The sequence below is a fragment of the Oryzias latipes genome, chromosome 4, assembly GCF_002234675.1.
Source record: "Oryzias latipes chromosome 4, ASM223467v1".
Lineage (NCBI taxonomy): Eukaryota > Metazoa > Chordata > Actinopteri > Beloniformes > Adrianichthyidae > Oryzias > Oryzias latipes.
Window position 1 is genome coordinate 15,875,350 of NC_019862.2, and position 24,018 is coordinate 15,899,367.

A 24,018-nucleotide genomic window follows, 5' to 3' on the forward strand; every position below is an offset into this window, starting at 1 on the left:
ATATTACAGGTTTTTGGCTTTTGGTTGCTGTCAACTCTTAAATAATAGTTCATAAGTGACTATAATCTGCTCTGTAAAGGATAATAAATGCATATGAGACAGCAAAAATGATAAAATGTCCCTCCTGGTTAATCTTTTTTTTTAATCACCCTTACATTATTCAATCCACTTAATAAACTATAACAACTTTTTAGGCTTGTTTCTAGTTTACAGTAACGTCTAGTTTTAATCACACTTAACATGTGTTATTGACCCCAGATATCTGGGTTTTCTTTGAAAATCAAACATGAGACTGTAATGAACTATTGCAGGCATAAGTATACAAAAGCACCAACACTAAGAAAAAGAAAAGCTTGACAATTCTAACAGCTGATGCACAAAAATATGAAATGTACAAATATGCAGCAATTGAAAGGAACAGTTGGACTGAGCATGTTACTGTGTCTCAACGATAAAGAATAATGGGTACAACACATTTTTTGCGAGGCTTGTGCTGATTTGCATTCAGTGATTCACAAGAACACAGATGGACAGATGGTGACAGAGATGGAGAAACCAAGGAGGAGACAAGGAGAAGAAGGAGGGATAGAAGTGAAAAGCTACTGTCCTGGGATGCAATTAGGTGGACAGGACTGCTGTCACTTAAGACAGGAGGATGGAGGAAAAAAAGTAACAAAAATAACAGAAAGGGGTCTGTGTTCACTCTCAGGGTGTTATTGTAGCTGATGTTTTTCAGTCTAGTCAGAACAACTGCAGAGAGACAGACTACAAATAGATCTAACTCTTTGGTAGCATGCGGTCCACAGCAAAGCAGCACTTCAGGTTCTGGTGACATTTGCAACAATCTAAGTTTTTCCCTTTTGTTAAACAAAGGCAAAAGTCCTTCAAAATACTAAACACTTCATTATTGAGTTTTGTAAAAACATAAATTTACCATTTTTAAACAGACAGCTGTGCATCCAAGTGTTTTTCAAAGTTTAAATGATGTTTGGTCAGAAAGACAAACACGGGCACTAATGTCCATTTTTGCTTCATAGGTCCCATAATACCAGATGGAATTTTTTGATAGCAGTTGATGAATTTGCTTTCGTATGCCAACATCAAAATTCCAAATCTATATTTGATAGCACTCTAAGAAATACTGTTTATTAAAAATAATAAAATAAAATGTTTAAAAAGCAATTAAAGATTTTAAATCAACATATTTTTGCTTTTATTTTACTGACGTCCAGTAATTGTTTCCATTTTTAAATTTCAGGACATGAGATTGTTAGGATAGGATCTATTCAGAAAGAGACTTTAAAGCACTTAATTCTTTTAAAATTTGTTCAAAGATTTTAGAAAAAAGGGCACATTGCTGTGCAGGCCCAACCCACTAAAAGTATTTTCGTTTTTTTATTCAGTGTTTTATTGTTTTAATGCTGCCTGGTGGCCAATTGTATTGTTTTAATGCTTTTCAAGCTTATTTAGATTACTGTGTCTTTCTGTGTAAAATATGTCAAAAATTGCACAAGTTAGTGCAGAAAGTCAAAAAAAGAAGAACTCCTGACCTAGAAAGGATAGAAGTTTAACAGCAATATGAATGACTGAAAGGTTGTCAGTTGCTTTCCTTCACTTGCAGGTGCTCACTCTTCAGAACAACATATTTCTCTCCATTTTCATGTTTAAAGCTATCATTTCTCTAATATATATTTGTCCCCGGATGCAAACCTCCAAATATGTTTTATTCAGACTGTAGCCAAACTAAATGCATTATTTTTTGCTTCAGGCATTGCAGAACCACAGTTCAGAATGTAATGAGTCAGATGTTTGCGAGAAAACCCTACGCAGTGAACACCAGCTTTCCTATGTCAACATTAACATCGCTGCTTTTAATCCAAATGTCCTTTTTTTGGATCATTAATGCACAAAAACAAAATCACAGACATGTTTGTTTTTATGAGCGGGTATAGAAAGGATGGAGGCAAAACAATAGATAATTACTGTTTAAATATTTTTGTTCAAAAATACATTTTTTAATGAGTATTGACTTAAAACTGATATAGTGAAAGTGGTAGCTGCTGTAGCTGCTGCAGAGCATGTCACAGAGTACATACTGGTCCCGTGAACTGTACTATTTTCATTACAAAAGCACCATCCCACGCACACACATTGTAACAGAAAGCTGGAGACCAATGAGCTTTTTGCCAGTGTGTGCTGTCTTCATTACTGGACAAAGCCACATTGAGCACAAAGGGCTCCATTGAATGGCAGGGATTTCCTGGATAACCCTCATCATTGTATTTCCAAATTCCTGGTTCCGCAGCAGCATACATGCTTCTGAAATGATGGTGTCACGATAATGCAACTTGTACTTTCTATATGTGGTCTAATATAGAAATGTCCTACATCCAGATGGCTCTCACTTCCTCATTTGACAATCTGCCTGGTTTTCAGTTAGTAGTGTCAAACTGATACCACATGAAAAAAAGCTCCAGACAGCGTCGGATAACACATTAATGTTAGTTTATAACTACATGGTTGTTGTCTTTGTACCTAGAACCCTAATTAACTTACTAAAGCATTTTTTAGATTTGTATACTTAATGAAATGGAAATACCAGACTTTTCCTTCAATAACCTCAGCAATGATAGAGGCTGACAAGATAAAAAGATTTAAAAAAAGGAAAAAATGAGTTCAACAGCTGTAAGTTCAATTTTGAGATGTTGTGTGAAAAAAAAGAATTCGATACAAAACACAGAATCTTTTCTGCACATCTTTTGGCGACAAGTTGGTTGAAATATTTGAAAAGTTTTACAATTCCACCAAATGCAAAGAACTGGAATATGAATGTGCTAATTTTGCTGCTAAATCAAATTTATTAAACCAGGTGTTTAAACCTGACCAACATGGGAAAAGATACATTTTCAGCAAGCTAACAAGCTCCTGCTCAACTGATTGTTAGAGATCAGAGTACTGGACAGCGCTTAAAGGAGAATGGAGTAAGACAGGAAGACTCAGAAAGATGCAGTTCAGACAAAGATCTAGGTACGAGTACAATGTTAGAGGCTCTTTCTTGGCAACAGGAAGTGGAAAAATAAGAGGACGACAGTGATTAAGGCACAGAGCAACAGATATTTTCTCTGTTGAATGTGTGAGTGTGTATGAGTGTGTGTGTTGGAAGAGTGGTTTTTAGAGAGGAGGGGAAAAAACATCATTAACTGACAAACGGCGGCAGCAGCCAAAGTAAAGCCATATATGGAGACACAAAGATCCACTCGGCGGGACTCACTTCGGATCACAATTTAAGACCAATCTATGCACCAGCATAAACATCTCCATCACTATGACCTAATAAGTCCAGCACTGTAGGCTGGCTCAGAGAACTGATATGGTCATGAGGAGCAGAGCATTTGTCACAGGAACACAGAGCAACGTATAATGGTTCAAGATTAAAGGAGGGGTCAGGAGGTTACTGGAGAAAGCAGCTTTGCAACACTTCAGAGTAGGGAAGGGCTTAGACAATTGCCGAGATCAGTTGATTTTGTTACGGAGAAAAGCGGCTTTGTGCCGATTCATAAAGCCACTTCTCTCAGCGTCAGAATCAGCTAATTCACATTGATCGCCTTAACGGTAAAAGAGTTATGGTACGTCAAGAGAGCACGTGTTATTTAGGTGTTGCCAGCGACATCTCCAGTGTTAAGAATGTTAATGGTGGTAGTCAAATATGAACGGTAATTTGGGCCTGCAAGCCGTATTATCCGACATGGATTTTATTATCATTATCAATATTATAAAGTCAATAAGTCTGACTGTCCATTGAACAGTCTTCTGTGCCCTTTTATCCCCTTAACCCAGTGGTTCTGAAACTTTTTCTTTTGTTCCCCCCTTTGGAGGAGGAAAAATGTTCATTCCCCCGCCCTCCCACAACGTAAAGAAATGGTGACAAAATAAGCCAAAAGCGTTTAACTTCAATACCATACTCAAATATTATACATTCCTGCTGCTAGAGACTAGAAAAAATTAAATTGCGGAACATTCACTTTGTGAGAACAATAACACTGAATGTATGTGCAAAAAGAAACAAAAAGTTGTGTTGATGGGTGCAATGTGCCCACTTTGTGCTACACATCTTTTCAAAACAAGGTTAAAGGTTTATTACTGCAACTCTCAAGTCATGCTCAATATTGAGCCTAGCTCTGTTCTTTGTTTTCAACGTGGCAACAGCAGAAAATTTCACAAAGATAGGACTTAGAATGGAAGCAGAATGCTCACAGCCTTCTGCCCCATGAGTGGATGCTCCCTCTCCACACCCAGCCAGCTTCCTTTCAAGTTGATTCTAAATTAAGGGGAGTCATGGATTTATTGGTCCTTTGCGAATGAGCTATATACGATGTGAAGGGGTTAAATCTGGAGCGTTAGCAATGTCGTTTGAATTACCTTTACTCCTCAAACGGTTACACAACAAATGTAAATTCAACAAATTCTGAAGCGGACAAAAGCAGCTTTATGCTTTATGCAACACCTTACCAATGTAAAGTTAGTAAAGTGTTGTATATCAACACAAATCTGCTTTTCTCTGCATCAGAATCTGTTGGAATTTATGTTAATTGCGTAAACGGCCGAAGAGTTTCGGTAGTTCAAAAAGCACGTTATTTGCAATCACTGGCGATGCCTCTGATGGTAAAGGGTTAACCTCAAGCAACAATACTTTGATCCAAGTTCTTAATCTTAATGTGAATCCGTTTATACGTAAATTGCAAATGCAGTGCAACTTTACACCATCCAGTCACAAAGCATCTCTGTCGCTGGAGTTTTAACAGATTCGTTTTTTTTCACAAGTCTTTTCTTCAAAATAAATAGAAATGGAGGGTGTCTCTTAAAGCTCCCCCTTATGTTAGCTTTCTGAAGACATGAATCAGCTTTTGACAGGTAGACCTTCATCCAGGGTTAGGATCTTCATGGCTTCATGGTGAGGAACAGGACTGAGGGGGCCTCACAGCCATTTTCACTCACACTGTTGTGTGACTCATTCAGAGACTGAGAGATGGGTCTATGACATTTCTGAGGCAAGATAAAATTCAAAGGAACGTATAAAATTCTTATCCAACAAGACTGAGGTCGTACGACACTAAGGAGGAAACTAAGAAAAATCAGCAAATGTTTCAACACATTCCTAAAAACTCCACATAAAAATGCTGTTGGTAATTGTTTCTTTAAAATTAGATTTTTATTCTTTTATGATTTCCACTTATCCCCACATAATAAAGGTTCAATTACCTGGCTGCTTCTTCACATTCTAAGATTTCAAAGATTAAAATCAATATTTCTATAATTTAAAGTGTTACAAATAAATGTTGTTTTAAGTTTTCCAAGCTGTTCTTTAAAGAAAACCAGATCAATAAAGATAGAGAACAAAAACTGAACATGAAAGTAATTACAAACAACCCAACAACAAAATGAGCAACAGTTTGCTATTTGCCGTCAAAATGATAAAAAAAAATAAAGTATTTTTATTTGAAACTTTCACCTTTTCTTTATAATTTCAAAAAAAGATTACATGTATTTCACAAAGGCAGCATATTCCTTCACTGTGCCCAGTTTGAAAGAGATGAAAAGCTGTCGACCATGCTGCATCACTTGTGGGCACCTCATATTAGATCATTAAAAATGTAACATACTTCCAGTTTGACCTCAGGCGGGCATGAGCCTTACCGACTTGTTGATCATCTCCTTTGTTACAGCTCAACGCATTACATCAAAACCAGCTACGTGCTGTAAGATAGATGAAAAGATTACTCAGCCTGGCTAAAGCTCTGCTGAGAGCTCAGTAACAACGTGAGCCCGGATTGGTTCCGACATGCTTCCTCTGTTCCAACTCAATCCTGATTCCCTTGTTTCAAAAATCTCACTCACTCGTTTTAACTGAGCTCTGAATCACAAGTTTGTAAAATCAAAACCATTTCTATCTTTATCTAAGCTGTAAAAATAAACAACCTGCTGAATGGCGTTGAATGACAAAATTCCAACGACGAACGGTCTGCCTGCTTTTACGTTAAATTAAAAAGAAAAAGAATATATCAAATGTAAATCACATTGCTCTCATTTCATACAATCCTGGATAAAGAACAAGAAGATAAAGATAAAGAAACTTTTAGTACAATGACATTCTATTTTACTGTCCCACAATTTAAAGCAAAAACTGAACCAGAAATATTGCAGCCCATTAAGCAGCTGTCACAATAAATTAATAAAGATAGGAGAAGTGAAATGCAGTGTTGATGACAACAAAGTGGCTAAAATCAATGAATCAATATCTTCTTTCTCTTTCGGCTTTTCCCATCAGGGGTCGCCACAGCGAAACAACCTCTCTTTCGAGGAGGAGTGGCATGGTTAACTTGGCAATGTTTTACGCCGGATGCCCTTCCTGACGCAACCCTCTCAATTTATCCGGGTTTGGGACCGGCACAGAAGCAGAGAAGGGAATAGGGAGCAACCCGGATTCGAACCCTGGTTTCACGGACGGAAGGCGCCGCAGACCAGCACGAGCTAAACCGGCTCCCAAAATCAATGAATCAAAATAAAATGCAATAAATCATTAGGAGTGGGATTAAATATGTTTGCTCTTCCCCACTTCTTTTCAACCATTAAACTCTACTGGTTGATATTTATATTTAAAGAATCTAATGTATGCATCACTGAAAAATCTCTATGATTATGAGAAATTAGTTATTTTCATCTTAAATTTGTGTTAATTTTTATTTATTTTTAATCAATGCATTTCTTTATATATGAAATGAGTTTGATATCTATCTGTGACTTTAATTTGTTGGATTGTTTACAATTATTGCTTTGCATTAAGTAAGGGCTAATGGCCAACGAAGCGTGCATTATTACTTTTTAACGCGGAAGCCTGAACCGTCCGACGCGAAGCAACTAGCAGGTCAAATCAGATGTCTCCAGATTCTTATTTAATGAAAACACCTGCTCCAGGTAATAAGCAGCAAGCAGTGCAGGAAGAACTGGAAAACAGGCAGGGTGTTAGATCTCTAGGACCATGAATGAGCAGCTGTGATCTATATAATGTAAACCTAAAATATTCCAATTTAGCCAGAAGAAGGACCAGTTAGTATACTTCCAACTCTACTTGCCATACTTACTTTATAAAAAGTAAACTTCAAGTGTACTACTTTTTGCTAAGGGGATTGTATGTTCAGTTTACTTTTTTTTGCCAACAGAGGGGATTCCAGTGTATTGGTCTGCTGCTGTAGTAACTCTGCTCTTCATTGTTCCTTTCAGAGATTGGATGAAACAATTTATTTGTGTTTCTCCTGCCTTTCTATCATTTTCAACTAGTCCCCCATTCTCCTATGCCACTGTTAAAAGATTTCCTCGCACATCAATGCCAGTGATTATATATTTGAGCATTTACAGACAATTAACCGTAAATCTTGAAGGACTTGAGTAAACATATGTTAAAAACCAAGTGCGTTAGGGATCTGTCACCAACAACTATCCCACATCCAGTGTCACCTAAAACTTTTCTTTCCTGTTCTATTGCAGTTTACTTTCAACAAGTCATCTTCACAAGTCCCTGAGTTACTGCACGATACGAATATCTAATCAGCTTTTTAAACAAAAATTTAGACACAAACCAAGAACATGTAGTATTAAAAACTGAGAAGAAGCCATCCACTGGAGCGTACCCCAGCAGAATTTGAAAGTCAGATAAATAGTGGTTTTATAGCTTTCTTACAGTTAAGTTTTCATTAAAAAACTGCAAAAAAAAGCAGCTTTTCTTAAAAAAGTGCAATAATGCATGTCATGACGTAATGAAGAACTGTTAAGGATAACCACATGTGCAAACATACACAGAGCGGACAGATTTATTAGAAAGACAATCAGATGTTTAGCCATGTGGCCGGCCGCAGTACCTAGAAAACCAATTGGAGAGAAAATTTAGGTCACATTTCACATTTGTCTTATGGAAAAGAAAAAAAATCATTCTCAGCGGAAAGAAAAGATAAAAAGTTCTTTACGAATTGAAATAAATAAAAAAATTACAAAATTGCACAGACCAGACTACACAACGGCCTCTGAAGTGTGAACAATTCTAAAGTATGAAATGTCAAAACATGAGTAAGCAACAATCTTTTACTATCAGCATTACATTTTGCGTCTCTAAATATTTATATTCTGCTTAAAAGTTTTTTAACCCAAAATGGAAACTGTCATAGTGATATGCAGCGACTCTAACACGCAGTTTGGATGCTTTCCATTTTACATACAACAGGACACATCATGGTGGATCTACAGATGTACTGATGGTCTGAGCAAAGGCTGCAACATCTTAACATTTACACTCCTCCTCTGAAAATTATTCAGATGCTAAACAAACTTTGTAAGAAGCTGGGATAATTATTTCTTGTTTAGCCGGGAGGTTAAAGCACCAAAGAAGGTGAAAAAAGGAGACAAAAGGGAAGGGAGAAAAGAGAGAGTGAGTCAGACTATAAACACGTGGTTCGGGAGATGTTACACAGCTGCCATGTAAACTGACTCAAGGGGCTGATGAGCTCGCCATAAACACTCAAAAACTGACACAGTCGTAGAGCCACGTGCCTTCAAAGCATCTCACCTCATAAAACACGCCACAAAATGCTTTATTATGACTGACACTAATCTTATCTCCTCTGCATATACGATACACCAGCCGAACACAACATTTCAGGGCGGCGCTGGATGGGAGTGTGTTGAGGGTGACAAGCCAGGGGGTTACTGGATCACGGGAAAACATTTCATCCGTCACCACACACATTTGCACACAAAGTGAAAAGCTATGGCGGCTTGAAATCAATCTTAGACACCCCTGAGGGATCTCTCAGCACACATGCACACAGGTGCACACTCACACACACACACATCCAAGTCTGCAGAAATGAAACTGAAACTATCCTACTCATTTTTTCCCCAGGTACCAAGCTAATAATTTATTCAATTTAGCCTTAATCAAATAAACAGTAAACCATAATATACATTCAGACAGCCAACTGCATGCATACAAACCAGAAAAGTATTTAGAAACAGAAGAAAATGTCATTTGTTTATAGATAATGATGATTATCAGCAACAGTAAATCTAACATTATTTTCAAATAATGGAAAACTAAACTTTTTTATAACAAGCTTTTTTCAGTCAAGGCTGAAGACTGAAAAAAATAATATGAAGAAAAAGTTTTCTGTTGTATTTATAGTTTGGTTTGTTTTTAATTTGAATGTCAAATTTAAAAGACAACACAAATGCCAGTTCTCAATCTGCAGATAAAAGATCAGAACTCGATCCACAGACACAGCTGACTCCATGAATCATTTTAATGAAGACATCATTTTTATAAATGAATCAGACCATTACGAATGAGCAGAAATGTAGCCCCAACATACACAATAAACATGGCCAACAGACAGTGAGAGGTGGCCGGTTCAATGAGATAAAGACTGCAAAAGAGATTTTAAAAAAAACAAAAGAGAAAATCAGAGAGGAGCCGCTACAGCAAGAGACTCTATAGTTTGAAAGAAAAAAAAAACCTCTGATGTTCTTGAAGTTCAGCTAATTTCACTCCAACACCACAGTACTTCAGAGCCCAATGCTAATGCTAATTATTCAAGTACCATCGCTGCTGGTGAGACAAGGGCCCCTGTTTCATCAGGCTCCCTTTTGCTCTGAAACACTATTAACCTTTTGGACAGACTAGTGCTTTGATATCGCAGCTGTTTATAGCTCACCGCTATTTTCTAAAGTGTTCCGTTTCAGATACCAGACATCCCAGACTAAATATAGGAACCATGTAAGATTCAACTCGAAGGACAAGTAGGTTCTAATTCCTGAAGCTACCTATGAGAATCAACAGTTATTAAAAAAACATATTGTGGGGACAACCCCTTAAAAAAAAAAAAAAAAGCTTTTCAGTAAAACTGAATTTATTGCTATACTTCAAAAGTAAATGATTATTTATAGTTACAAAATGTTAGAGATGCAAGTACTATTTGCAAACAATCTTAATTTCAACTCAGAATGAAACAGCTAAAGACGGCAAATCCACTTTGGAAAGTTGAGAAAAAAAATTTAGGTATACCTTAGCATAGGAGTGTGACGATAACTGCATCATCACACATTTTTTTTTCTTTTTTTTTAAAGTTCTGCTTATGGTGCGTGATTGGAACTATAATAAACACATTTAATACGTTCATCTTTGCTGATAATTTACTTTTTCTGCTAGTCCTGTGTTCAGACTTCAAGGGCTTCTGGGGGGAACCTTTTATTACTGTTCTCCTTCACTCCCTGCGCCACGCCCTTTTACTCCCTCTATGCTGCACGCGCTCACTCTTCTTACACGCGCGAGGTTTCAGAAGCACATACACATCCTTATTCTACAACAAAAGTTTCCGTCTCGCGAGGAAATACGACAAATTTACTGTGTTCTAATTATTAATTTCCATTGTATCCATTTCAATTACAAGCTGCGTGCGTTCTTGAGTGGGCGACACGGCCGCCCGCCGGAGGATTTTGTGTTGTAGGGGGTTTATTACTGTTCTCCATTCTGTAACACCAAACATGAACTCACACTGTTAGAGTGGGATGAATATCACTACGTGTTTTGTTTGGGTACTATTTAGTGCAGCGCAAAGTTACGTGTCCGTATAAATTAAGGCGGAGCCCCGCGTTCTTCATGGGTGTCCGGTTTCATGGCTACTGGAAAGGTGACAAAGTGTCTGCAGTCTCGTTTATTACTGGGACAGAAGATGTCTGTACCAGAGAGCACAGGTGAGGGCTCGCGTGCAGCTCCAGAGCGGTCCGCTGCAGAAGAATCAACACGCACCCCCAACACACGTGTGTGCACTCCTTCCTTCTACACACGCAGGACGCTGACACACACACATTCTACAACACCTATATAGTTAGTTCATTAGTTAGATAGGTAGTAATTAGTTGTTACTGTTATTTGTTAATAAAGAATACAGCGTTGTATTTGTATTCATTTGCGACGCGGCCGCCGGGGGATTTTGTGTGTGTGTGTGTGGGGGGGGTGCTAACCGCGACACTGCGCCCCCTACTGGTTCATCAAAGCGGTAATCAAATAAAATATTTTAGATGGAAAAATCTGCTGGAGGTGACTAACTTTACACTTTTCCAGTTATGTCAAGAAAATCCGTAACACACAAGATGGGAATAAAGAAAAAAGTCACATAACATTAAGTAGCAAATAAATGTAAGGACATTTTTGTAGTGACAGAGAAAAAAATCTTAAACTATTGGATGGCTGTTCATTACTTAAATGGCACCACATTTGTGAAGAACATGCATTTGTAAAATGATTGAGTTTCTTTAGGGTGAAACCCACATACTCAGCTCTACTGTGTTCTTTATTGCTCCATGATCCTTAAACATACAGCTCAGTTTAAAAGGAAAATAAAAAAGTTTCTAATGTATAGGAACTGAAACATTACAAAAAAAAACAACAACAATCGACCAAAAACAAGGTTCTTTATTTTTTTTAGCTAAATTCTATGAACTATCCCCAATTATTGGAGCCGTATTAACAAAAAAAAAACTAAATTTAGACATCTGCTCAGAGAAGCAAACATTACCGCAATACATAAACAACAGGCTTGAGGTTGATCTAATAAATGTTTGAGATATTTCTAATGATTGACAGTAAAAACAGCCAAGCACTGGACTGCAGCTGTGTTCTTGTTCTGGTGTTCTTGTTGGGTGGTGTGGTTATTACCTGTGCCTTTGTTGCGGTCCACAAAGCAGTACTTCAGTTCATAATCTTTTAGAATTTCATGGACTTCCTGGAAGAAAGAAAAGAACGAGAAACACTTAAGATAAGTTAGAATATTGTGAGCTGCAGAACAAATGTGACAAAATAAAACCAAAAATCTACATTCTTCTCATTGGGTTTTCTTTCCATTATGTGCTTTTTTTTCTACCCAGTGAAATGGATATAGAAAGAGGTTATGGAAAGTTAATAAAACGAGACTGAACCTTCATTGCGGTGGAAGACGCCTGCTTGAGGCCATGCTGGATGATGGTTCTCTCCTTAAAAGAAGATCTCTGTGTCTTTTAATTAAACTTTAGATTTGGAAGCTCCGTTGAATTTTTTTGGACTCAAATTTAAGTAGAAGTGTGCTAAAAAAAAAAAAAAAAAAGACTGTGATGCCCCATGGCAACTAATACTCAAGTTCTAAAAAGTAATATATCTCGATATGCGACAAGTTTCCAACATAAAAGAGGAAAATAGGTTTTAAAATAAAGTAAAGGGAATAAGTGGATACAGACATTTCATTTAATAATTAACATTCATTAATAATGTTTACACTTTTTTTGTCATAAAAACCAAAAGATCTCGGATCTCTATAGAAGGGCTAAAAACTAAAAGAAAATGTATAATATATCTTTTTGCACATAAACTACTGTTTGACAGATAAAAACATTTAAATCTGAGGGACATTTTGTGTTTTTTTCTGAGAATAAAAGAAAATAAATCAAGAAGAAAATGTGGAACATAATGTTAAAACAATAGAATCCATGCCACTTATTTTACAGTTTTCTAATTGCTTTTAAATAATATTTAATAAGTTCCTAAGGCTTTATTAAGCCTAGATAATGTGTGATTAAACAGTAATACAATGATGTCATTATCATCATTGACATATATAATAGATAAGGTAGTTCTGGCTCAGGGTTTGCTTTTTTTTACTTTAAAAATAAGAGACAAAATCAAACTACACACTCCTAGATTGGCATTTAAAACAAAGAAAAGCTGGTTCCCCGTGATTTTTGCACATGTCTTTTTTGGGTCATTTTAGTAAAAGGTAATGTTGAATACTTGGTCCCCCCTACCATATTCCCTTGTGGGAATAGTAAGCGGTTAGTGCGGGGGTGGTGGTTATGTCTAGGGTGCATTGGCTCTTTATTCTTGCATTTATGTTTTTTTTTTTTTGTGCTTGTATTGTTATTGTTTGCACTGGAACAGCACAAATAAACAGCAAAAGAACTCAAATCTGACCAAAATTCACACAACACAGAAATGATTGGTTGTCAAAATGTAAGAAATAATCACTTTTCAAACATGCAATGCTCCTGTAATTTGTATTTAGACACACCTGTGGTGAAAAACAGGTGTGGGCAATATCAACCACCATACCACCACTTAAAATAGAGAGATGGGGGACTCGACCTTTGTGATGACTCACGTTTTACTGCAAAATGTTTTACTCATTCATTTTTTCAAGCTTTAATGTCTAAATAGAAGATGTCCTCTGTCTTTTTCCACCTATTCTGACGAGTACAAACCCTTTGGTTTATATGGTTTATATGAGGGTTGGTTCATGGATTCCGTCTGGATATGAAGAACATTTCTTACTTGAATCGATTAACATTTGGAGGGTTGGTCTTATTGTCTGCTTGTGCTTCCTGTAACCTGTATCTTTAGTCACCATCAGCAACCATGTTTAGTGTTTAAATTCAAAGAGGAAAATAAGAGGTGAACTTTGTGTGATGGTAATGCAGCAGTTCATGGCCATACAATGCTCAAATGTGAATGAAAGTACATTTGACATTTCAAAGAGGTGATGTGTGCAGATCCTTCACTCAATAAACTGTCTCTAATTTAGCACATGAGCAATAACGACAACCAATTGGGTTTTGTAGTGTGTGCAGTTTTCTACCCCTTCAGCCACTATTCAGCCCACTTGTACACAGAGCGGGCGTGTTTCATATCAGTGCAAGCTACACTAAGCAGTCCAAACAGAGGGTCAGCTTATTCACCCATGAAACCGGCACAGTGGGAGAAAGAAGAGATACAAAGGAAAGGAAGAGAGGTGGCCTTGTTTTGCTCCACATTAGTCCCCTTTGTGATTTATTCATCCCGAGAGACGGAAAAAGTTTTTAATGACCAAGACAAAATCAGACATTTGACATGTCTTTTCAGTCATTACAGTCTAGGAGCGGTGAACATAGACTGTAAAAACAATGGACGAATTGAAGTGTGACGTCCTCCAAAGAAAATATTGTACCTCCGGCTCTTGCAAAATGAGGCAAAATCCCTCACCATTGCTTCCTGATACGGGCGCCCCCGTGTTGAAATCAGTCGACAGTGCTTGGTCCGAGTCGCTAGGACTAGGAGTCATTGCATCTATGGCAATAACGACAGTATTAGATACAATGACTCAGAGCGACTCGGACCAATCACTGTCAAATGGTTTCCACATGGCGGCGCCAGTATCAGGAAGCAATAGTATTTCTTATTTGGGAATAAGAGAAGGGAGGGGCTGAGCTGTCCATTGTTTTTACAGTCGATGTCGGTGAGCCGCCATTCACAAATCCTTGCTGCTGCTAATAGACAGCAAACTAATAGAAATCAATAAGCTAATTTATAAAACGCCATCGCGATCAGCTCCCTAAATTTCAAGAACAAATATACCCAACATCCAAGATCCCTGATTCGAGATCTTTATAAATATAAAGTCTAGTAAAGATACAATTCAGGCACCATGTATTTATTGTTTTAAAATTCAGAATAACGTAGGATTTTAAGTCTACAAACTAAAAAGAAGTCGAATCCGCAGTACTACCGTCACCTGAAGTAAACAAATCTTCAAAATAAAGGATTGGTGAAGCTTCCAATTTTCAAAGTAAACTATCCAGTGATTTTTGTAGTTAAAAAAATAGAGTGAAGTTATGCTTACTGATTGATATAAGATACTGATAAAACAAATTTGCTTTACATTCATTTGATTCCAGTAACTCTTCAACCGTTGACGCAATTAGCGTAACTCCAGCAGATTCTGAAGCTGAGAAAAGCAGTCTTGGGCAGCGCTGCACAGTACTGCAAGTGAAGCTGCTTTACATACAGAAAAGGGAAAACAATATTCAATGTTTTTGAATGTAAATTTTTAGGATTTGTGTTTCAATGATCCATAACAACAGCAATGTTCGTTTGTCTTTTATGTTTTCCATGTTACTGCTGAATTTAGCCAGAAGGTTAACAGGGAAAAAAAATGTTTAAAGTGACACACACCTTTTCTATCTAGTTACATCTTTGTGTTTTCATCAGTTTTGTTGATTCTGATCTCATGTTCTAAATAAAATTACATGTATTTAATACATCTAGTTTAAATGTAATACATCCAGTAAAAAGACATAGCAACTGTACAAACACATTATATTAAAAAAACAAGAATCATTGTTCGATCTGTAAGTTGTTGAGCTTGATTTGTGAATCGAATGGGATCGCAACCTAAGTAAAAATCCACAACCCTTGTTGAAATTTTTCTCTAAGATGAGAAAGACATTTCTCCATTTACAAATTCTCCATTTACTACACTGGACAGAGGATGTTCAAGATGGGTCTCAGTAACTCAGACATTTGCGAGCACTGTGATAATAATCTACCCGACAGCTACATGCACGCACTGTGGTTCTGCACGCCTGTCCAGGCTCTCTGGCAGCAGGTATGTGCCGATTTATCAGTCTGGCTTAAGGTTTCAATCACTGCCTCACCGTCACTTTGTGTGCTTGGTGACATGAGTGCCATCGATATAGAAGAAGGATTAGCTTCTATCATTTTCATAACTCTTTGTATTGCCAAAAAAACTATTTTAATAAATTGGAAAAACAAGAAAAATATAAACATAAGTCAACACAGAAATCTGCTGTTTGATCATATCAGCTTGGAAAAAATGTCAGCCCAAAGCTCAAGTAACTTTGAAAGAATTCAGTCTCTCTGGTCTCCTGTGGTTGACTCCATGACTTAGGGGGTGGGGGGCTTGGTCGTCGCTGCTCCTTGCCCTTCTGCCGTGGTTTGGGGTGGGGGTCGGGGCTTCCGGTGCCTGGCGGGGGCGGTGGGGGGCTCCGTTGGTCGGGGGGTCGGGTCCGGTGCCTGGGTGGGGCGGGCTGGGGCGCTGCGTGGTCCTCTGGGCTTGGGTGTGGGGGTGCGTGGTGGGGGGTGGGGTGGTGGTCTGGCTTGGCTTGGGGGGGTGGTCCCTTTGCCTGTGCTGGGGGGGGTTGGCGGGGGGCCCTGCTCGGGTGGGGGGGGCCCAGCGGCGCCGGATGGGCTGCCCATCTGCACCTGGGGCTGGGATCGGCCCTTCCCTGGCTCTGGGGCGGGACGGGACAACCCTCTCGGGGCCCCCGGTCGCTCTGGGTGTCGCCCGCTTCGGCTGCGGGGTCTGGGGTGGGGTGGGGTGGGGGGCTTGTCGGCCCTGTCCTGTGGGGGGGCGTTCTGGGGGGGAGGGGGGGCCCATTATTAGTACGGGTCGGGGGGGCTAGCGGGTCGGGGTCTCCGCTGAGGCAATCAGTGGTTGCCTCGGCCGGTTGGCCTCCTCGGTCCCGTCGAGGCCTGACCAGAGCTCTTCTAGGGCCGGCGTCTGGGGGTGGGGGCCTGGGCTTGCTCCGGGGGGGGGCGACGCTTTCTGGCTCCTCTCTCTCTGTGTGGGGTGGGTGGTGCCGTGCCTGGGGTGTCGGCGCCTCCGGGGGTGGGCCCTGGGCTGGGTGGCCCTGGCCCCTTTGCTGGGGGTGGGCTGGGGGACGGCTGTTTGACCACCGGGGGACAGTCTACCAGCTGTCCCCAACTTACCCCCTTCCTTATATAACCTCATATTAGGGTGAGGGGGTGGGGGGTCTAGCCTGCGATGCGCCTTGGGGGGGGGCTACTTGGGAGTGGCCCCCCTCCTATGGTTGCCGTATGGAGTGGGCCCCCCCTCTTTCGGTTTTATTTGCACCTTAGACATGTAGGGTCCTTGGTAGGGGGGGTGCTTGGACATCACTGCAAGCAAGCAGCTGATGTCCTCCTGGCACCCTACCCGCCAATTTTAACCGCACCTTAGACATTTAGGGCCCCTTGGTGTGGAGGGTGAGGGGACATCACTGTGAGTAATCAGGAGATGTCCCCTTAGTGCCCTACTCGCCAATTTTAACTGCACCCCCCTTAGTACACACACCCCTCCCCCTTCAATATATACATTCAAACATAAACACACACACATGCACACAAACACCCTCTCAAACACCCATACACGCACACACATTTTACAAGGAAGGTGGGACCTGGGTCCATCTGTCCCCTACCCCTTCCCTGGTGGGGGGTGTGGGCCCCTTGGCGATGGCGGCCGTGTCCCTTGGGTGCCGGCTCCCTGGGCCCGGCGGTGCTCTCTCCGCACGGTGGGGGGGTTCATATTACACCTGAGCCGGGGGTGTTCGTGTCCCTGGGGGGTGGGTCCTGGTCCTTGCCCCTGGGCGCTGGGCCCCGCCAAACTTCCAACATGGCCGAGCCTGGTCGGGCCATATTTATAACATCCCTTGTGGGCCGCCCTTTTTTCCCCGGGGTTCCCCCCTCCTGGGCGGGGGCGGCGGGCCCCTGCCTTGCTCCTACCTGGACCAACCGTGGGCCGGGTGGGTGGCTGCCTGGAGTGCGGAGCGGGTCTCCCTTGGGGGGTCCTGGCTCGTACCTGGGGTCGGGGCGGGGGGATGCCCGGAACTCCTGGGTGGTGGTGGGGTGCTCGTCTGGGGCTGTGGGCGTCCCTCTCCGGTGGGGCCCTGCGTTGGGCTCTTCCGGCGCGGCGGGGGGCTGCTTTCCTGGCTGGGCTGGGGCGGCGCTCTCTTTCCCTCTGCGCCTCCCTGCTCTCTGGCTCTGGGGGCCTCGCGGCGGTCCGGCTGGCCCTGGCCTGGGTGGCGGTCTTGGTCGCCCGGGGGGCGGTTGTTCCCTGCCTGTTCCCGTGTGGCGTTGGGGGAATTCCGGCTGCCGCTGCTGCTGCGGCGGGGGTATGGGTGTGGGGGTGGCTGGGTGCTCCTCCTCCTTCTTTTCACATTCCACCATCCATTTTAGAACATAAACACCCACCTGAGCACAGGTGTTAGCTCACCTTTGCACTAATAGTTTGCATGATTGAATGAATGAAAGATTTCACACTAGTTGGTTTAAAGGCATAGGTATGCGTTCGTGAACACTATCTGTTTTGTGTGCATGTTGACATGTGGACATTTTTGCGGCTAGCAGGTGTGTTGATAATATTTGAGTGTGTGTGAACAGGCCCCGCCCTTTTTGTACTACATTTGAACCGTACCGTAACGATAAACAACCAGTAAACCTGTCTGCTCTATGCTGCTTCATGGTCTTACCCCCCTTCCCCTCCTATTATCACCCTCCTACCCCCCCCTCTCTCTAACATCCCTCTCTCTTCTTCCCCTCTTTCCTTTTCCGTCCGGTCCAACACCAAAGATTTTCAAACATGATTGAAATTAATAAATTTTGGCCTCAATTACAAAAGGGGTTTATTCAGACATACCTTTGGTTTGTCTGAAGATGAATAACCCCTCTTGTTAAAATAAAATATGTCCAACACAAGAGGCCCTCAGCTCTCATCTGTTTGCCTAGCTGTTGGACAGGACAAGTTAAAAAAAAAAAAAAAAAAAAAAAAAAAAAAATAAGATGAGAAAGACATCTGATGAAGATGATGCTGGTGAGTAGGGCTGCACGATATGAGGAAAACTTGCGATATGCGATATTAGTGATCAATATTGCGATAACGATAAATTTGCGGTAAATAAACAAATAGAAAAATAAACAAAAACATCATTCCCATTTCATTGCAACAGTTTAAAAATTATACTCCAAATGACCCTCATCGACATGGGGGACAAACGTCAGGGTGGCTAACCCTGGTCCTCAAGAGCCTCAACCCTGTCTGTTTTCCAATTCTCCCTAGACTGCTCGATAATGATAACCAAAATCAGGTGTGTTCAGTCAATCAGGATGTGAAATCACTTGAGTCAGCCAATCAACAGCAAGCTGGTTAAGGAGAGCTGGTAAACAGGCAGGGTTGAAGCTCTTCAGGACCAGGGTTAACATAATAGGCCTCCATCTGATTGGTCAACAATGGGAAGGCGTCCATCTGATTGGTCAAAGCAAAAAGGGATTTATTTGATGTGTTAAATGCTTCAAGCTGCTAGAAGATTGTTTTAACACATTTTGGGTTTGCGATTTATTGCGATATTCGCAGTCTTTTGCGATATGCATATTGCAGAGCTGGATATTGCGATAACGATAAATTTGCGGTATATTGTGCAGGCCTACTGGTGAGGTATCAGTCTTATACTCTCTCTCTTTCTTTCTTTCGTGACAGTAAAAGCCGTCATTTCTTTCTTTTTGGTCGACTTTGCAAAAAGTCTGGACAGCATTGTTTGGTAGAGTTAGACTGACTGCACTATGTAGGTACTGAACACAAAGAGACAGAACTGGACTCCATATCTGTGAAATTTACATTTTGAAGTTTTTGTTGTATTGAGAAATGTACAACCAAGTCAAATATTTCTCTTACAAATGTCTCAGAACCTGCATAAACAGGGTATGGGCAACTGTGTATGCTTCAAAGATTTTACACAACGAAAGTTCTCCTTTGAACCACCAATAACAGATAAGTCTTGCTGTGAAGCATGCGTGAGCATGGTTATATTGCATTTGCATAAGCAAGGCCTTCAACGATATTTTGGGTCCTTTACATTTTAATATACTCCAATTACACTGTTTTGTGTGACAACACAAATTTAAAATTTTCTCAAAAGTGGACTTTGCAGTTAATAAAACACATAACAGAAAAGTGTGAAACAACTGAAAATATGTCATATTGTAGGTTCTCCAAAGTAGCCACCTTTTGCTTTGATTACTGCTTTGCACACTCTTGGCATTCTCTTGATGAGCTTCAAGAGGTAGCCACCTGAAATGGTCTTTCAACAGTCTTGAAGGAGTTCCCAGAGATGCTTAATACTTGTTGGCCCTTTTGCCTTAACTCTGCGGTCCAGCTTACCCCAAACCATCTCTATTGGGTTCAGGTCCAGTGACTGTGGAGGCCAGGTCATCAGGCGCAGAACCCCATCACTCTCCTTCTTGGTCAAATAGCCTTTACACAGCCTGGAGGTGTGTCTGGGGTCATGGTCCAGTTGAAAAATAAATGATGGTCCAACTAAACGCAAACCGGAGGGAATAGCATGCTTCTGCAAGATGCTGTGGTAGCCATGCTGGTTCAGTATGCCTTCAAGTTTGAAACAACAGTGTCACCAGCAAAGCACCCCCACACCATCACACCTCCTCCTCCATGCTTCACGGTGGGAACCAGGCATGTAGAGTCCATCCGTTCACCTTTTCTGCGTCGCACAAAGACACGGTAGTTGGAACCAAAAATCTCAAATTTGACTCGGATGAACTTACTTCTCCGCAGCAGAGGTGACTTTTGGTCTTCCTTTCCTAGGGCAGTCCGCAAGTGAGCGAGTTTCTTTGTAGCGCTTGATGGTTTTTGTGACTGGACTTGGGGACACTTTCAAAATTTTCCCAATTTTTCGGACTGACTGCTCTTAATTTCTTAAAGTAATGATGGCCACTCATTTTTCTGTATTTAGCTGCTTCTTTCTTGCCATAATACAAATTCTAACAGTCTATTCAGTAGGTCTATCAGCTGTGTATCCACCTGAGTTTTGCACAACACAGCTGATGGTCCCAACCCCATGTTTAAGGCAAGAAATCACACTTGTTAAACCTGACAGGGCACACATGTGAAGCGAAAAACATTTCAGGTGACCACCTCTTGAAGCTCATCAAGAGAATGCCAAGAGTGTGCAAAGCAGTAATCAAATCAAAAGGTGTCGAGAAAAAAATAAAGAAAATTCTTTGAATAAGAAGGTGTGTCCAAACTTTTGGTCTGTAGTGTATGTATGTATGTATGTATGTATGTATGTATGTATGTATGTATGTATGTATGTATGTATGTATGTATGTATGTATGTATGTATGTATGTATGTATGTATGTATGTATGTATGTATGCATGTACAGTGGTGGACAAAATTCTTGTTACCCCTCAGTTAAAGAAAGAAAGTCCACAATGCTCACTGAAATGACCTGAAACGTTCAAAAGTAACATCAAATTAGAATTTATTGAATAACCAAAATCAGCTATTACGATTGAGTTGTTGATTAACACAAGTATTAAAAAAAAAAAAACTAATGAAATAGGGTTGGACAAAAATGATGGTACCCATAACTTAATATTTTGTTGCACAACCTTTTGAGGCAATCACTGCAATGAAACGGTTTCTGTATTTGTCAATGAGCCTTATGCACATGTCGACAGATATTTTGGCCCACTCTTCATGACCAAACTGCTCCAGTTGTCTCAGGTTTGACGAGTGTCTTCTCCAAATGGCATGTTTCAGCTCCTTCCACAGATGTTCAATGGGATTCAGATCTGGGCTCATAGAAGGCCACTTCAGAATAGCCCAACGCTTTTCTCTTAGCCATTTTTGTTTTTTTTTGGCTGTGTGTTTGGATCGTTGTCCTGTTGGAAGACCCTTGACCTGCGACTGAGACCAAGCTTTCTGACACTAGGCAGCACATTTCTATCCAAAATGCCTTGATAATCTTGAGATTTCATTTTACCTTGCACAACTTCATGACACCCTGTGGCAGATGCAGCAAAGCAGCCCCAAAACAGGACTGAGCCTCCTCCATGTTTCACAGTAGGAACAGTGTTCTTTTAGTTGTATGCTTCATTTTTGAGTCTACGAACACAGAGCTGATGTGCCTTACCAAAAAGCTCCAGCTTTGTCTCATCTGTCCAAAGGACATTTTCCCAGAAGCTTTGTGGCTTGTCAACATGCATTTTTGCAAATCTCAGTCTCGCTTTTTTATGATTTCTTTTCAACAGTGCTGTCCTCCTTGGTCGTCTCCCATGAAGTCCACTCTGGCTCAAACAAGGACGAGTGGTGCGATCTGACACTGATGTACCTTGATCTAGGAGTTCACCTTTAATGTCTTTGGAGGTTCTTCTGGGCTCTTTGGATACAGTTCCAACTATCCATCTACTCAATTTGTCATCAATTTTCCTCTTCCGGCCACGTCCAGGGAGGTTGGCTACTGTCCCGTGGGTCTTAAACTTCTGAATAATATGTGCCACTGTCGTCACAGGAACTTCAAGCTGCTTAGAGATGGTTTTATAGCCTTTACCTTTACGATGTTTGTCTATAATTTTGTTTCTAATGTCCTGGGACAATTCTCTCCTTTGCTTTCTGTTGTCCATGTTCAGTGTGGTACACACCTTTTCACCAAACAGCGACGTGACTATTTGTCTCCCTTTAAATAGGCAGACTGACTGATTATGGGTTTGAAAACAGCTGTGATGTCAATTAAAGGACATACCTGAGTTCATCATGACCCTCTGGGCTATAGCCTACGTGCACGATAGAACTTGAGGTTAACTTCCGTGTTTCGAGTGTAAGGCCGACAACTTCCTGTTGGTCGTGTTATTGTAGTGGGGAGTTTTGTTGAGTTGCTAGTTTTGAGTAAATAGAAGCGGATTTCGGGTAAAAGAGAGGCGTTTGGTGTTTCAACGCGTGACAAAGACATCACAACATTGTTGGGTACCCGTGTGCGAATTTGTCAAAGTACAACAGTACTATAAGCTTTCATAGCTTTCCAGTAGATGTGTCGGTGAGAGCCGAATGGATGGTGAACACGGCGGGAGGACTTCACCCCAAGCAACACGAGTCGTGTTTCGTATTTGCAGCAATCGGAAAGAAAATGCGTCATAAACACGCCGTTCGGAATACTTTGCCCCGGTCAGACTCGTTCGGATCAAAATTTCTTTCCGATGGAGATAGGTGGGTTATACCGATGTGGAGCATGTAAACGGTCATTCCGATCGTGTGTCTCTACTGCTCTGGTTTACGTCATGCATAGATGGTGTTTCGCTGAGAGAAAACTTTGGAGCTCATACGGGACCAACCAGCTGCTCTGCTCTCGCCCCGCTGGCTCTCCCCTCTCTTTCACCCCTCACGAGGGAGATGCGGGGGGGATGCATGCCCACTGACGTCTGGACCCGGCACCCGAGCTCTGCGTTCGGGCTCCGGTGCCAGTGGACCGAGTGAACCTCTCTGAGCAGAGCAGCCGGATTTATTAATGTGTTTGAGGGGAGGGTGCTTTGTTATGTGTGAGAATTCGGACTGCGAGCCGACCCGCCGCTCTGGGTTAGCGGCTGCTGGACTCACGAGAACCGAGCAGAGCTGGAGCCGCCAGCTTACACAGCCGTCTCAGTCATTAAAAATGTTCAAAAAAATCACACGGAATTGTGTTTCTAGTTGTGCCCCGACAAAATAAAGGCTGATGTTATTCCCAGACATTTACGTGGTTCGTCCTGGATTTTGTGTTCATCAAAAGTTGTTGTTAGCCTAACACTGGGTTCTTCTTCCAGCTCCGTACTTCTTCCACAAAAAAAGCACTGACCACACGGATTAAATATAAAATGATGAGCGAACAGGCACTTCATAATATTCATAACATTAATAAAAGCACGTTTGGAAGATCGCCTCTTTTACCGAGCTGCTGCATATGTGACAGCAAAGGTTTGTTTACAACGGGACACATTTACCTTCCGGTATTTTCGACACTATATTTTTTCGACGCGATATTTTGCCCATGTAACCACGCACTGGTCGACAATCCTGTAGATGTCGTTCACTTCGATTTTCGGGAGACCTTGTAGACAACGGGTGAAATATGCCATCTTTCGCAATCAAAATCTGCCGTGTCGCTGCTTTAGAAGTCGCAACCAGGAAATGGTCGGCCTCACACTCAAGGCGGCGGAAGTAGAACTCCTTAGTGACGTGCACGGAGCCTATTAGTTCTCAGTCCTTTATGGAGGTACCAACATTTTTGTCCAGCCCTATTTCTTTGGTTTGTTTTTTTTAAACATTTCTGTTAATCAAAAACTCAAAAGTAATGGCTGATTTTGATTATCAAATTTTCGATAAATTTTAATTTATTGTTACTTTTGAACGTTTCAAGTCATTTCAGTGAGCATTGTGGACTTTCATTCTTTAACTGAGGGGTACCAACAATTTTGTCCACTACTATATGTATTTATGTATGTATGTATGTACGCACGTACGTCTGCTCCTGATTCAAAACAATTTGAATAAAGACATATTCAGAAAT

General features: G+C 41.1%; 1 protein-coding gene across 1 annotated transcript in view; it reads right to left on the reverse strand.

The window, feature by feature from the left end:
• raver2 (ribonucleoprotein, PTB binding 2) overlaps positions 1-24,018 on the reverse strand; it is an 89,241-nt gene that overhangs the window by 52,361 nt on the left and 12,862 nt on the right. Inside the window, exon 2 of the mRNA XM_023954321.1 lies at positions 11,762-11,828. Coding sequence (XP_023810089.1) covers positions 11,762-11,828 — 67 coding nt within the window. The remainder of the gene's footprint in view (positions 1-11,761; positions 11,829-24,018) is intronic.